At 38.0% G+C, this 14,217-nt stretch overlaps 1 protein-coding gene across 8 annotated transcripts in view; it reads right to left on the reverse strand.

Moving 5' to 3' along the window:
* The window catches only part of FHOD1 (formin homology 2 domain containing 1), a 1,546,190-nt gene that overhangs the window by 408,441 nt on the left and 1,123,532 nt on the right, over nt 1-14,217 (reverse strand). For all 8 annotated transcript variants that reach the window (XM_044081394.1, XM_044081392.1, XM_044081391.1 and 5 more), the window contains exon 9: nt 12,667-12,810. In XM_044081394.1, the coding sequence (XP_043937329.1) occupies nt 12,667-12,810 (144 nt within the window). The remainder of the gene's footprint in view (nt 1-12,666; nt 12,811-14,217) is intronic.

The following is a 14,217-nucleotide window of genomic DNA, read 5'->3' on the forward strand; positions in this document are numbered from 1 at the left end:
TGTGAAAAATACATTTTGAAGACCACTTATGAAAAAATGTGGGGTCATTGCCCTTATGCCTGTGATGTGGAAATTGACACAGATTAATAATTAAGAGGTACAGGGTTAATGTGCTCTGCATGGGGTGGATTGGGAGTCTGCCTGTATAGAATGGGTGTTGAAAAATAGGGTTCCTATTAAGTGATCGAAGATGCATTCTTTAAAATGCGTCTTGATCAAACTTGAAAGCAGGAAAAGGCAAAATAGCAAAACGGCACATAAGCAAATTCTTTCCCTGGGAAAAAAATCGCTTGGCTGTTTTCTTTACTTTGCCGTTTTCATGACTGTAGTGTGATCTCGGAGTTGGTATATTTAAGTAGGGGGTGTGGGGGGGGGCACAGCTTTATGTAAAGTTTTACAATTTTTTTTTTGTTTTGTGGAACAGCGATTTTTTTCCTTTGGAAAAAAAAATGCTGTTCAAAGCATTCAGAATTTAATTTTATATATATATATATATATATATATATATATATATATATATATATGTATACACACACACACACACACACACACACACACACACACACACACACACGGATCCCAATCAGAAGCTCGAGTTTTCAGAAACTCGAAATTCATATGCACGAGACCATGTGAAGGGTTTTCCAAAAAATTTAACTTTGGAAAACAAAAATCTACCATTTTTCTACATTTTTGCAGGGGGGCAAGACTCGGTGCACCCCAACACCCCCTGCACATTATATACACCAACTCTGGGATCACATACCAGTGGTGAAAAACGTAAATTCCCCGATCCTCACTGTAATGCAATCTCCATTCAAAAGCTTTGAGTTTTTGGAAAGTCATTTATAAGGTCTCGTGCATATGAATTCCAAGTTTTTGAAAACTCGGACTTCTGATAGGGACCTATTTACATGATGAAGTTACTGTGAACAAAACATGAATCTGAAACTTGAGGAATTAAATTAAACTATTAGTTTTTCACAGACCTTTGCAATGTTTTCTACTAATACAATACATTGTCCTATACTGCAAATGAAAAAAAAGATGCAGAAATATTTAATAGGGGAGGGGAGGTTCATATCAAAACACACATACAAATAGAGAAAGACCCCTACTTGGGCATTGTTAGTAGTAAAAATAAAATATTGGCTCTCATTTTGGTCTTAAAACCCAAGACCACCAGTACACCATGCTGGTAAACAGCCTCTGCAAAGACAGGTGTAGAGTGTTCCTTTAAGAGCTTTATCCTTTCAGCTAAGAACACTCCCCTCAAGCATAGTGACCAAGGTCAAAACATACACACACACAGACATACAGACGCGCACACACAGACGCGCACACACACCTTTCTTTTGCACTAATTCACAGAAGTGAAGGATAATAGCAGCTCTCATTTAGAACTCAAACCCAAGACCTACAGCACACCAGAATGGTATCACTGTCACTGGCAGTAGCAAATTGTAATTTAGAAAAGCTGTAAATAATCACAAATTGTTATTATTTTCCTGGATGGCTTTTTTAACTATCGTTTCTGCATAGCCTTTGTTACATCTTTCTTCTCTGGTTACTGCTAAGAAGCTGCTTCTAGATGTTGTAACTACTCCTGTTTTTGTTGGACCTTTTTTATTTTTAATCTGTAATAATTCATTTTATTATGGCTTTATGGTAAAGGCTTTTTTATTTTCAGTCTATAATAATTAGTCAGCAAAATCACTATGCGGGAAATGTCTGGAAGAATGTAGAGGAAAGGGATGGCAAATTACACAATGATGAATGTAAATTTCTCATTTACGGTAATTGTCTGATCTTAAATTAGACAGCTGTATGATTAAAGTAAAGAGAATGCTAAACATAGTCTGGAAGGCACATGCGAAGATCACCAAAAGTAGAAAATCAAAGCATCTGGTAGTCATCAAAGTATGTGCATCAGACAGAAAACACTGTAAACTAAATAAAAGAAATTCTGATGCTTGCCAAGGATCAGCAGGTCCTTAACACAATTGCCTCTAAAATGAAAGCTGTATAACAGCAAGGCCTCAGCATTAGGACAACAGAAATATTTTGTATATAAACAAGTGAATGATTCACAACTCCCCAACTTCTCACTAAACACAAGCTCATTTCTGTACTATGCAAACATGAACGTGCACTCGCACATGAGCTTAAAAATAAACCTTAGGCTGAATCAGGTTCTTTTTGCTCTTTAGCAGCTGCAACCAAGGAGAATTGATTGCAAACCAACAAGCCCAAGCAGAGAACTCTGATCGTTCCTTGCACCCCTTCCTAGAGATTTGTGACTGGTCCCCAGAGGGACAGGAAGAGTAATCTGAGGTTTCTGCAGTCATGAATACACTATGTATACTAAAGCAGACCCTGGTATATAAAGAAAAAAGTAATACTTGTAGACATAGCTCTCAACTGTCCAGATTTTCACAGAATGTCCAGATTTTGGCCTCAAAGTTTAGGTCTGTTCTTCATAAAACTTATGGTTTTCTGGTAACTCAGTGAGGGCTGAATTCACCAAATGATGACAGCCATTTAAGTTTGTCTTTACATCCTTCGGAAAATGCATGGTAATACAAAACCTTTTATTCTAGTAACTGTCTAAGATTATACAAGCAATACTTAAAATGTATCCCTAGTTTTGGGCCTTTGTCCCCCAATAAGTTTGGCTTTGTCCAGATTTCTTGTGCTACAATGTTGAAAGGTGTATGCCTGTAGAATTTCATTCACTCTTAAAGTTAAGTAATGCTAAAGTTAAACATATGTATATACGGTTTCCTACAATATGATCGAAAATGCATTGATCGAACTGGAAAGCACGGAATGGCAAAATACCGAAACAGCATATAAGCGGATTCTTTCCCTGGGAAAGAAATCGCTTGGCAGCCTTTGTTATTTTGCCATTTTCATCACTGTAGTGCGATCTCGGAGTTGGTATATTTAAGTAGAAGAGGCACAGCCCCCCCCCATGTCGGGGGTGTGGTGTGGTGGGCAAAGCCCCCCACTTTATGTAATGTTTTAAAGTTTTTCTTTTTTGTTCCTGGAAAAAAAAATCGCTGCTCTCAGTGTTCGGGATTGTAAGCTTTCGCTTACATGGGGGTCGATAAATCAGCATTCGCTGTTTTAAGCTTTTGCTGATTTAATATAGACACGTATATACACTAGGATACCATCTTAGAAAGTGGGATTGACAGAGTCTTTGTTATTAAAAACTGTTCATACAAGACAGCTTGCAACTATGTAATAACACCTAAAATACAGAAAACACAAAGACACTGGAACTCTGATGTTAGTTAATACTTATTAGACCAACATATGGTTTGCAACTACTGAACATTTCGGTAGACCACCAATCGTTTATTGGGAGATAAGCTACTGATTTTAGATACAGTACTTAAGTATCTGCCTGTGTCTAGAAAGGGAAGTACATAATTTCTAACTGGCTAAAAATAAAAAAAGACACTTGAAAAACACCAGTGTAAAATATAAAATATGCAGTTCAAACATCTACAATGACTTTACACCTCAGAGACAGACACAGGGTTTGCATTTGTGTGTGTGTGTAATGCATGAGAGCCTGAGACTATATAAAACCAGGTCATACTCTGCTATATAAATCAAAGTTCTGCATTTTATATTAGAGTCAGTGTTGCAAAACTCATATTGGTCCAATAAAAGGTATTTCATCACATCTGTGTGTATTTGTTTTCTGTTAGTGGACCAACATAGCACTTAACCTTTTATACCTGAAAATAAAGTCATAGAAAAAGTATAGCTTGCAAGATACTGCAAGTTTGGAAAGAGGCATAACTGGGTTTTTAAAGAATAAAACTGAAGTACTAAAATAGGATACGAATGTGCAGACATGGATTCAGATAAAAGGTACCACTAAAAAATGTTCACACCATCTCTGACTGGACCAATTACAGAGAGGTCATGAAGTGCAATCTTGAACTAGATGCAGAAGGCATCAAGCATTTCACTAAAAAGAAACCAGTGTATAAGCTTTTTCTGTGGTGGTGAAAAACAAAGGCCTTTAATATGTCCCAGGTAACTATGACTCAGTTAGCAACCTGGACACTGGATAAGTCAAGTGGGAAAACACGTTAGTGAACAATTCTGGCTTATTCATAATGGGTCTACTGATGCTACTGTAAACACACCTGCTGTTAGACCACAAACAAATGTTCCATGCAAGAAGATGGGACATTAGACTGTGTAGCCTGCCAGGCAGAGCTTTGTTTGGCACTCAGCTCAGATGCTGTGTGGAAGCACACACCCAAAGCAGTAAAGTAAAGCAGGTGCTCCACAGTACCTGTTGGTCAAAAAAGAGAGGGGTAGGAAGCAGAAGACAAGACCCCCAGACTCCTGTATGATGATGGCCCATGGTCCCCATCTCTCAACTCCCAAGCAGGTGACCCCTGGCTATCAAGGAGCAGGGAGATCATGCATCAATGTGGGATAGGGGTTCTTAGGTTGTAGGGAGTATGCAGAGTACAGTACAATAAAAAAAGTAGTCTAAAAAAAGCCAGATGACAATAGAAAAAGATTATTGGACTGTCTTTGCAAATGTTACCCAAATGGTAACCCATTTTTAGTTTCTAGTGAAAAAACAAGTAGATCAAATTTTAAATAGCAGCATAAACAGCTCTCCATGAACAATAAAAAAAAAAAATCAATCCAAATTTTTAGCCTTCCTGAACAAAATTTGAGCATGATAACATACGTACAGAACAAAGCTACAGGCATCTTTCAGGCAGGCAGAATATTTTTGATAGGACCACAGGAAACCAGTGAAAAAGAAAAGAAATGTTCACTCACAGGGTTAGAATGAATACATTCATTACCACAGTGCAGTTAAGCTTATTCTCTCTTTTTTTCATTAGTGTGGAGGGAATAGGTTAGCATTCAGATCAGTGCATGCTACAATTTTAAAATGATTAAATAAAATGATCCTGCACAATCCAAGTGTGTGTGTGTGTGTGTGTGTGTGTGTGTGTGTGTGTGTGTTTGTGTGTGTGTGAATGGCTGAGTGCCTGCATGCGTGAGTGAACAAGCGCATGTGTATGTGCATAAGCAAACAACTGGGTTTGTGCGCAAGTGAATAAGCGCATCTGTGCATGAGTGAGTGAACATGTGCATGTGTGTGTGAGGTTGTGTGTGTCAGTGAAAAAGTGTGCGTGTTTGTGTGAGTGAATGAGCATCCATGTTTGTGTGAGTGAATGAGCATGGATGTCTGCGTGAGTGAATGAGCGCACGCGTGTGTGTGTTTGTGAGAGAGAGAGTGAAACAGCGTGTTGTTTGGGGGGGGGGGTAGACACTGGCATTACCTTTCGCCCTCTACTCAACACAATCACAGTTGGTGACCATAGAGTACTGGAGTTTGTGTACAATGATCTCACTGAAACACACTTCCAAAGAACTAACCATATTATGTCAGCCTAGCAGCCAGAAAACCTTATAATTTATTCCTCAGTGTTTATTGACTATGCCATATCCTGCATTACAAAATCCAGGATGCCTGCAAGGATGGCAGGGGCCAATCCATAGCAAATGACAACTGCGGCAGGGACTTACAGAGGCCTGGGCAAGAAAGAGTGGGTCAGGCATTCAGCCTGTAGATGCACCTAATGGAATAGATTAAAACATGATAAAATGCTGCTGCTCCACAGCACCAAGCAGCACATTGCAGCTGCTGCATCATGACAAGGACCTGCCTTCAGGCAGTTGCAGCAGAACAGCATACTTTGGGCCTCAGAGAGATGTTGAAGAGTGCTGAAGCACAGCCACTCCAACAGAGGTGTGTAGTCAGATGGAACCCTGGCTCCATTCCTTATAAAGTGAGTGATCTAGGCTTTGAAAACTACTAAACAAATTCATATGTGATTACTAGGCTAATGACTTCAGGGGGCATTTTTAAGACTAGGCATGCTTCCCAAAGGTGAGAATCAAACCCTGTACCTTCTGTCTTTAAGTTAAACAATTTAATCATTACGACAGCCCCTAACGCACACACACACACACACACACACACACAGGTTGATCAGGAAGAAACACCAGCTGGAGGGGAAACAATGGGCCTATCATGGATGTAGCGCTGAGGTAACTACTAGTGCACTACTTACCCCTCTGCACTACCAGTGCACTGCTACACCCCTCTGCAGAGCTACCAGTGCAGACCTACCCCTCTGCAGAGCTACCAGTGAAGCCCTATCCCTCTGCAGTGCTACCAGTGCACCACTATACCCATCTGTAGAGCTACAACTGCACTGCTACCCGTCTGCAGAGCTACTACTGTAATACTACTCCTCTCCAGAGTTACTGGTGCACCACTACACCCCTTTCCAGAGCTACCTGTGTATCGCTACCCTTCTTCAGAGCTACCAGTGCACGACTACCTCTCTGTAGATGCCTATGAGCTCATCAATGATGGGGTCTGCAGCTATTAAGACACAAGTAGGTGAGCATCAACATATATCCTCAATTGCAAAAACAGAAAGAACCTTCGCATTCTTATGAGTGAAAATTCCCAGTCCTAAGCATGTCATGACTATAAAGTATTCCAAAAGAAACAAAGTCATTACACCTTATTTCATTCTTACTTAAGCAGGTATATGCCCTTTCAGCCATTATCTAGTTACAATAAGCCAAAGAAATAATTGCAAAACACATTGCCTGTACAAACAATAGATATGTTCGTACTGTACAATTTGAACTACAACAGGTCCCTCTCTTCATGGAGCATAGGTTTGTCTATACATTCTCTGAATCTGGCACTTTGTTCTGTAAAATATTTTTTATGATAATATGCATGTCTGAATTCATGCATTCTGTGAATAAATACACCGGCTACACAAGCATGCCATGTTACCAGTGCCTACTGATTCAACTCCCACATTACTACTACACATTCCTGCACAGCAAAAATAATAAGATAAGATACCTAATATCATTAAGCATTAACTATTAAGGAATTATACTTTTCTCAGTAATATCTGTAAGGCTACGAAATATTCCAGCCAGACTAATAAAAACAATACAGGTAACCTTACATCTCTAGATCTAAAGCAGTTTGGCTTTGTAAAAGGCAGATTATGCCTGCTCAACATGGTGGAGTTTTTCTGAAAAGGTCTCTGATCCCATCAGTAAGGGATATATAATCCATGCTGCTTATATGGACTTTACCAGGGCTGTTGACAGTATCCCAAGCACTGAGATTTTTGACAAAGGCTTTCCATATCAGCATTATCCTGTTACCTATCCAGCTAACTATGCATTTGTTATCTGATACAACCCATACCAGGAATGTCTGGGTTATAATGCACTAGACAGGAAAGCATCTCAAGCGGTCCTCCGCCCTTCTTTTTGGTATATATTCCTCTAGCATGAAAGTTGATATTAACGGACTTTTGCTAACCAAGTTTGCTGATGACTGCAAACTGAGGACAGGTAACAAATCCCATTCTGATATTCCAGCAAGGGCTACAGTAAACAAATGTTCGGTATGGTAATCATGACGTTATCCTCAATACCACGAAATGCAGTATAGTTTTTTTTTGGCAAATCTAGCATTACTTCCGCTTACACTGCAGATAATGTTCTACTTAAAAATGACACAATCCTCAGAGACTTGTTTACCAGTGTTGACAACAGACATCACTTGGACCACCATGTCTCTATAACGATTACCTTGTACAACTTGCTCTTTGTTGTAACTATTCAAGTACTCTGGCCAAATGATGTGAAGACAGAAGGCACTGATGCTGGAAAAGGATGACGGCAAAAGGACGAATGGAGAGGATGAGATCGATAGAATGTATTACTGAAGTAATAAATATGAATTTACAAGAATGCAAACAAGTAATGGCTTTAAGACAGGCCTAGTCTGCTAAAAGACTTTAAAATTCCAAGAGTCAGTCTTGACTAAATTATATTATACTTGGCTTTTATACAAACTAAAATAGCTACAGCTGATGCAAGACAAGCTCAAACTCTTCAGACAGGTGGAGGAATGCTATTCCAGAGCAACAATGAATGTTCATCTCAAACAAACTGATAAGGCAAGAACATATCTGTCATATCTGACACTGATGAGTGAACTGGATGGGTTCTTGGTTGGCATGAATACCAAGAAGTTAACGGCAGGTTGGAAGAAGCCAAAAGCAGAGCTTTCCCAAAAGCAGGTCAACACACAAAGACCAAATACTTATGGCCCAAACATCTGCAGAGGAAACACTCCTCAAGCGAGCACTGAGACAATCACTTTCTGAAGTACAGCAAACTCTAACCAGGCCATTTGCCAATAGGAGTTAAAGTCTGGTTGAAAACAAAAACTATAAAAGCCAACAGAAAATCAAACCATTTTAATAAAATAATAAATGCTTTAGTAAGCGCTTTCATCTCTTTACAATATTCTGATACTTCTTCAGACTGAAGCAAAATCAAACTCAAACCACATTTATACAATTACAAATCACATGACTTTAGACTAATTATAATTTGATTTTGCTTCACTCCGAAGAAGTCTCAGAATATTATGGAGACACAAAAGTGCTTACTGAAGGATTTATTTTATTAAAGTTTGATTTTCTGTCAGCGTTTGTATTTATTATTTTCAGTGAAGTCAGTGTTTTTACTCTTATATCTTTTAATGAAGGCAAAAACTACTACAGCTGGCATTCCACTTGTAAAGTGTCAGCTTGAAAGCAACAATACCTTCCCTCTGTGGATCAAAGGAAATAAAAAAGGGGCTACCTACCTATCTAAATTCATAGGCCTAGTCCAGTAAGCATCTGAGCAGCTGTTTCATAGATATGAATTGTGAAGTGCCCTCACGCCATTGTTTTTTGCTACTACCAAGAGAAAATGGAGTTCAATGGACTGGTAACAGGACAACTTCAAAACCACCTTCAGAAGTGTAGATTAATGTGTGTGTATCTACATTTAAGAAGCTATCGAAGGGCTTGTGCAAGTGTATAAATACTGAGCACGTGCAAGTCTGACTGCCATTTTTGTAGTTAGTTGTTGAGATGTAAGCATGTATGTATGTATGTATGTAAGGTCAGTCTGTTTACCAGTTTGTTCCTATTTTATGATATTGCTATCCATCCGGATGTGTTTCTATGTATTAAAGCATCTAAATGAAATACCCCGCCTGCTTGTCGTTAATGTTAGAGAAGGACGAATGACAAGAAGAAAGACTAGATATGGTTGCCTACATATAAGGACCTGAAGATTTGAGATCTTAAAGACAGAGATGACGGAAACCAGCAACAGGGTTTTGAATTAAATTAATTTAAATGCCACTGAATTAGCGGACTCAAATTGCAGACAGATAAGCCTGTCACCTTAGATGGCCCGGTCCCAAGGAGAAGAGGGGATGCTTCAAAGCAGGATGGATATGAAGCAGCTTCATGAACAAGAGCTGGAAGGTAGTCCTGCCCTTGGACACTGCTCTACCCACTCAGGTGGTGACACACTGAGAACAAGTCAGCAAAATGTACGATCCAGTCAATCAGTTAGTATGTGATATGGACTTTTCTCAGTCACCTGTATGACAATTACCTCTCTTGCTCCACAGTAAAGGTGTGTGTGTGTCAGCTGAAGCTGTGAGTTCCAAATCATACAGCTGAATAAGATAAGGTAATATCACCTGCAAGCTCATTGACAGAAATCGTTAACATTTGCTGTTTTCCATTACCTTCCCTGTTTTGTTTTTCATAGTTGTAAGCTCCATGGCGTGCCATAAATGCGGAACAATTTAGTAGCAGTAACATAATTCTAGAACTTGAAATTATGGTTATTAAGAATTACAATATACAAATAAGAAGAAAGCAAAATATTCCAGGGATCAACATGACTATAGTACAAGTGTGAAACACTACATAATGGGTGTCGGGGGAAGGAAAATGGGGTTTTAAGGCAGACGTAACGTGTGTAGGCTGAAAAACAGCAATGTGTCAAAAAGGCAATTTCAACTATTATGATACGTTAATGGTGTTGTGGCAGGCAAGCAAATTAACTGAAATGTCGTACCAAAAATGAAGCAGCTACAGTGCACCAATAATACAGTCACTGATGGGCAACTAAGTGAGGTAAAAAGACCTGTAAAAAAATGAGCAATACTACAGGCTTATGAAAATAAACTTGTTATTTTTCATGTTTCAATAATGTTATTGGCTACTGCTATGCCATGTAATTCTACTTAATTAATTTATTCATAATGCATGTTAAGCATTAATTGTATATATATTTATGATTATAGTTAATTTACTAAACTAGCCTGGGTCTGGCTCATGTCATTTTTCGGAGTGTACTTGATTACTATATTGGCATATACTCATGATAGATTCTGCTACTGTTGAGCTGGTTGGGAAGACACCCTATTTTGTTTATAGGACCAGTTTGAACCTGAAACGGCTTCTATGTAAAGATGTAGTCCGAGGTGCTAATAATACTCTAAGTACCACATCCAGAGGTTTGAATTTTGGGACTTTTTCATGTGGACACTGTAGTGTGTCCGGCTATTACAACTATCCAGTCTTTCTAGCATCCCTGTTTAGACTATAAGTTTATCCCCAGGTTCACTGCCACCTGTAACAGTGCTAATTTAGTACATCTGCAAGCTGTGTTCACTGCAAATGTTTCTATGTTGGCAAGACCTCTAGGAGGTTAAGGGATAGAGAGAGATAGAATCACCTCTACGATATTAGAAATCTGAAGCAGCAGAATGCCTTAGCTAAACATGTAGCAGAGTTTAGTACACATACTTTCAACCTCATGGTTTTACAGACAGTGGTGTTGAATGAGAGAGGGGGGAACTTGAATAACCAGCTTGAGATGGTGGAGCTGAAATGGATTTTTTAGGCTACGTCCGCACATTTCTCCTGGACTGAATAATTACATAAGTTTAAAACCAGCACTAGAGGCCCGACCTTTGAAGTAAATATAATTTTATAATTTTATGATGATGTTTTAAATATATTTTAAATACATCTCTGCATTTTCACGTGATGATGCTTTGGAATGTTGAGTGTTGTTATTATACTACATTCTATTAGACTATGATATTGCATATACAGTTTTACTGCATATTTCAACTATACAGGATTTTTGTGTTCCTGTTGTGTCGTTGTTTGATATATACATAAATTGTGGTTTTTGATAGGTTGTACCTCAGGTATTTTCAGCTTTTTATTTATGTAAGTGCTAGTAACTTTAAGCTCTTGGTTTGCCTTACTAATGATGCTTAATTGTTTCATTTCATGATGCTTACTTGTTTTACTGGATTTAATTAAAAGGTGGGACACATGCTGCTACTTAAATTTGGATGGATGGTTTTGTTTTTTGAGATCTGAAGAAACTTGTTATACACGTGAAAGCACTCATCCCGTTTTATATTAAATAAAGTTGGATTTTATGAGCCTGGTGGTCCTGCCTTGTTCTTTTATTCTGATTACTATATTCTGTACATGCTACTATGTGCATTAAAATATTATACATACATATACATATACATATATATATATATATATATATATATATATATATATATATATATCGGGTCTATATCATAACATCGAAGTTAAAAAACTTCGAATGTTATAATATCAAACCCAAAACCACGAAAGCTAAAAACCCGAAGAATGACAACAGCAATTATTTTTCCCTGGGAAAAAAATTGCTGTTCCAGCACAATGCATGAAACACACAAACACTACAAACTATTTCTAATGTGGGGGGCTTTGCCCCCCCACCCCCTACTTAAATATACAAACTCTGAGATCGCACCACAGTGGAGGAAATAGCGAAGCTGTGGAAAGGGCCCACCAAATTCTTTCCCTGAGAAAGAATTCGATGTTCCGCAGTTCGCTGTTGTCAGTCTTCAAGGTTTTGGGTTCGATATTATAACATTCAAAGTTCTGAAACCCTATATATCAATATAGCTTTAGTTTCTGGAATGCCACTGAAAATGAGACAAGCTGGTTGGAATAAGTATAGTACAAACGAAATAAAGCAGTCCATCCAGGTGTAAAGGGCAGTGCCAAGCGGGTATGTAACATCCATCCCAGCTACAGTCTGAAAACATATGGATCTTGGTATCAGATGTGGAAGGTACTGCAGCTTACCCTCTTCTTCCTCTTTTGTAATTCTTATTTCTTCTGTTACAATAACAAATAAATAACACATAACTGAAGGTTAACTGCAACAGTAGGACCACTAAGGAAAAGTGTACAAATTTACACATGGAAATGTTAATGTTATCTTTAGTTTAATGAAGAAGTTAAAAGAAATGTGCACTAAGCGTACCTCATAATGCATGCCTTGCTTCTGGCAGAAAAGGGGGTTGCCTGAATCTGTTTTCTTACAGGTTAACAGTCACAAATAAATAGGTTTACTCACTTCTCTGCCTACCTTTACTATCAGGTAAAGTTAAAGTAGTGCAGTACATCTCATTTACATGAAATGCTGTCATGAAATACACCAACATTTGAGAAAGTTACACAGCTTTAAACCTTTAAGAGATTAGCTTAAAATATAGCTCAGATGTTTATAACAGAAAAACTATCAAAAACATTAACTTGGTTTTCCAATTATGATGTATTTTACCATACAAAAAATTATTTATATCAAGATAAAATGACAGCGTGCTTCACTAACCTCATAGATTGTAAACTGATGTTTCAGGTCTGGGTCTGTTGCTTTGTTCTGCATATGTTTCTGAATGAGTTTCTCCATTCCTTGCTCTTCCAGACAATCAGTGACATCATAAAAAGAATCCTGGTCAGGGAGAGCTGCCAATACCTACAGAAAAAGCAGGAAAACCTAATTAAAAAGACAGTCACAGAAGTGGCTTTAAGACATTAAAGAGCATGCTATGGTATCTGAATGGAAAAGAAACAGCAGCATCTTCAGTACCTCGGATGAAGTGGGAATACACCACGACCAAATAGTAGATTTTGTATGAAGAAAATGAGCACCATGCAAAGTATATATAAAAAAAGTTTGACTAATGCAACTTCAGCTTTGCTGAAGCAAGGAGTCTTGTTCTGCCTGTATTCAGTGCTGTATATAAGAGCACTCTGAAGTAATCCTGTCTGATACATCCTTTACTCACCAGAGCATAATGTGATTTAAGGCTTCCTACTGTCAAATGACGTTTCACCTCTGAATCTAGACGGGACGGGTACTCCAGAGGGATAAAATTAACGATTACTGCTGTGCTGTTTCATTTTACTCTGTCCATAACTCTCATTTAATACTACTACTCCACAGAAGCTTTATGCTGGCTTTGAAATTTTACTACAAAACCCAATCGGCCAGTTGCATTACTTATACATCCTGCCCAAGTGCTCACAGGGATTATATTTTTAGTACATTCAACCCTGCTGTGCCTGAAAAGGACTTGATGCCCCCTTCCCCATGGATTTCAGTCCTCTCAACTTTAATATCTTTTCATATCTAAGTTTCAGCATGTATAGTACTTACAAAAAAAAATCAGACATTCCCATTAAGAAGTTTCTTTTGGCAGACCCCAAGTTTTGTTTACACTGCAGGACACATTTTACATATGTGAGCAGGATAACTTTCTTTTGTTGGTATCATTCATCAGTCGCAGAACAATTAACATATGATACAAAAATAAATTGCTTTCATCAGTCTTGAAAGATAAATTACAAATATATTTGCATTTGAACATATTTAGAAAAACTGAAGCACATAAATATTGCATTAAAACAACCCATCTTCCCATAACCTTATCTTATGCAATAAGCCTTAGCTGACAGAAAATGATGGAACCTTTTTTACCAGACAGAACATCATTGTAATAATTTCATTAATCATCAAAGTTGTGTTATTTCTGTAGCTGTACAATGAACTCAAACATGCCATGTTATTAACACACAATTTATAACGGATATATTAACATTCCTTCTCCAAGTGTGTGTTGGAAATGATAAAGTAATATTATATAATAATCTTACGGCTGAGAATCTGTCACTGATCTGGAATTATAGTGAGAAATTTTTGTTGCACATGAACTGGCATTTAACTTTCTCTGATGAGAGTTACTCGCAAGTATGGGCATTCTGTTCATGGAAATAAATTAATATAAAGGCAACAAAAAGCTGCAAATGGTTACATGCCAAGTGGTAAAGAGCTATGTGACATGTTTAATAACAGCAGATAAGCAAGACAGTCAAAGGTCTG

The sequence above is a fragment of the Protopterus annectens genome, chromosome 8.part0, assembly GCF_019279795.1.
Source record: "Protopterus annectens isolate FY-2018-M chromosome 8.part0, PAN1.0, whole genome shotgun sequence".
NCBI lineage: Eukaryota > Metazoa > Chordata > Ceratodontiformes > Protopteridae > Protopterus > Protopterus annectens.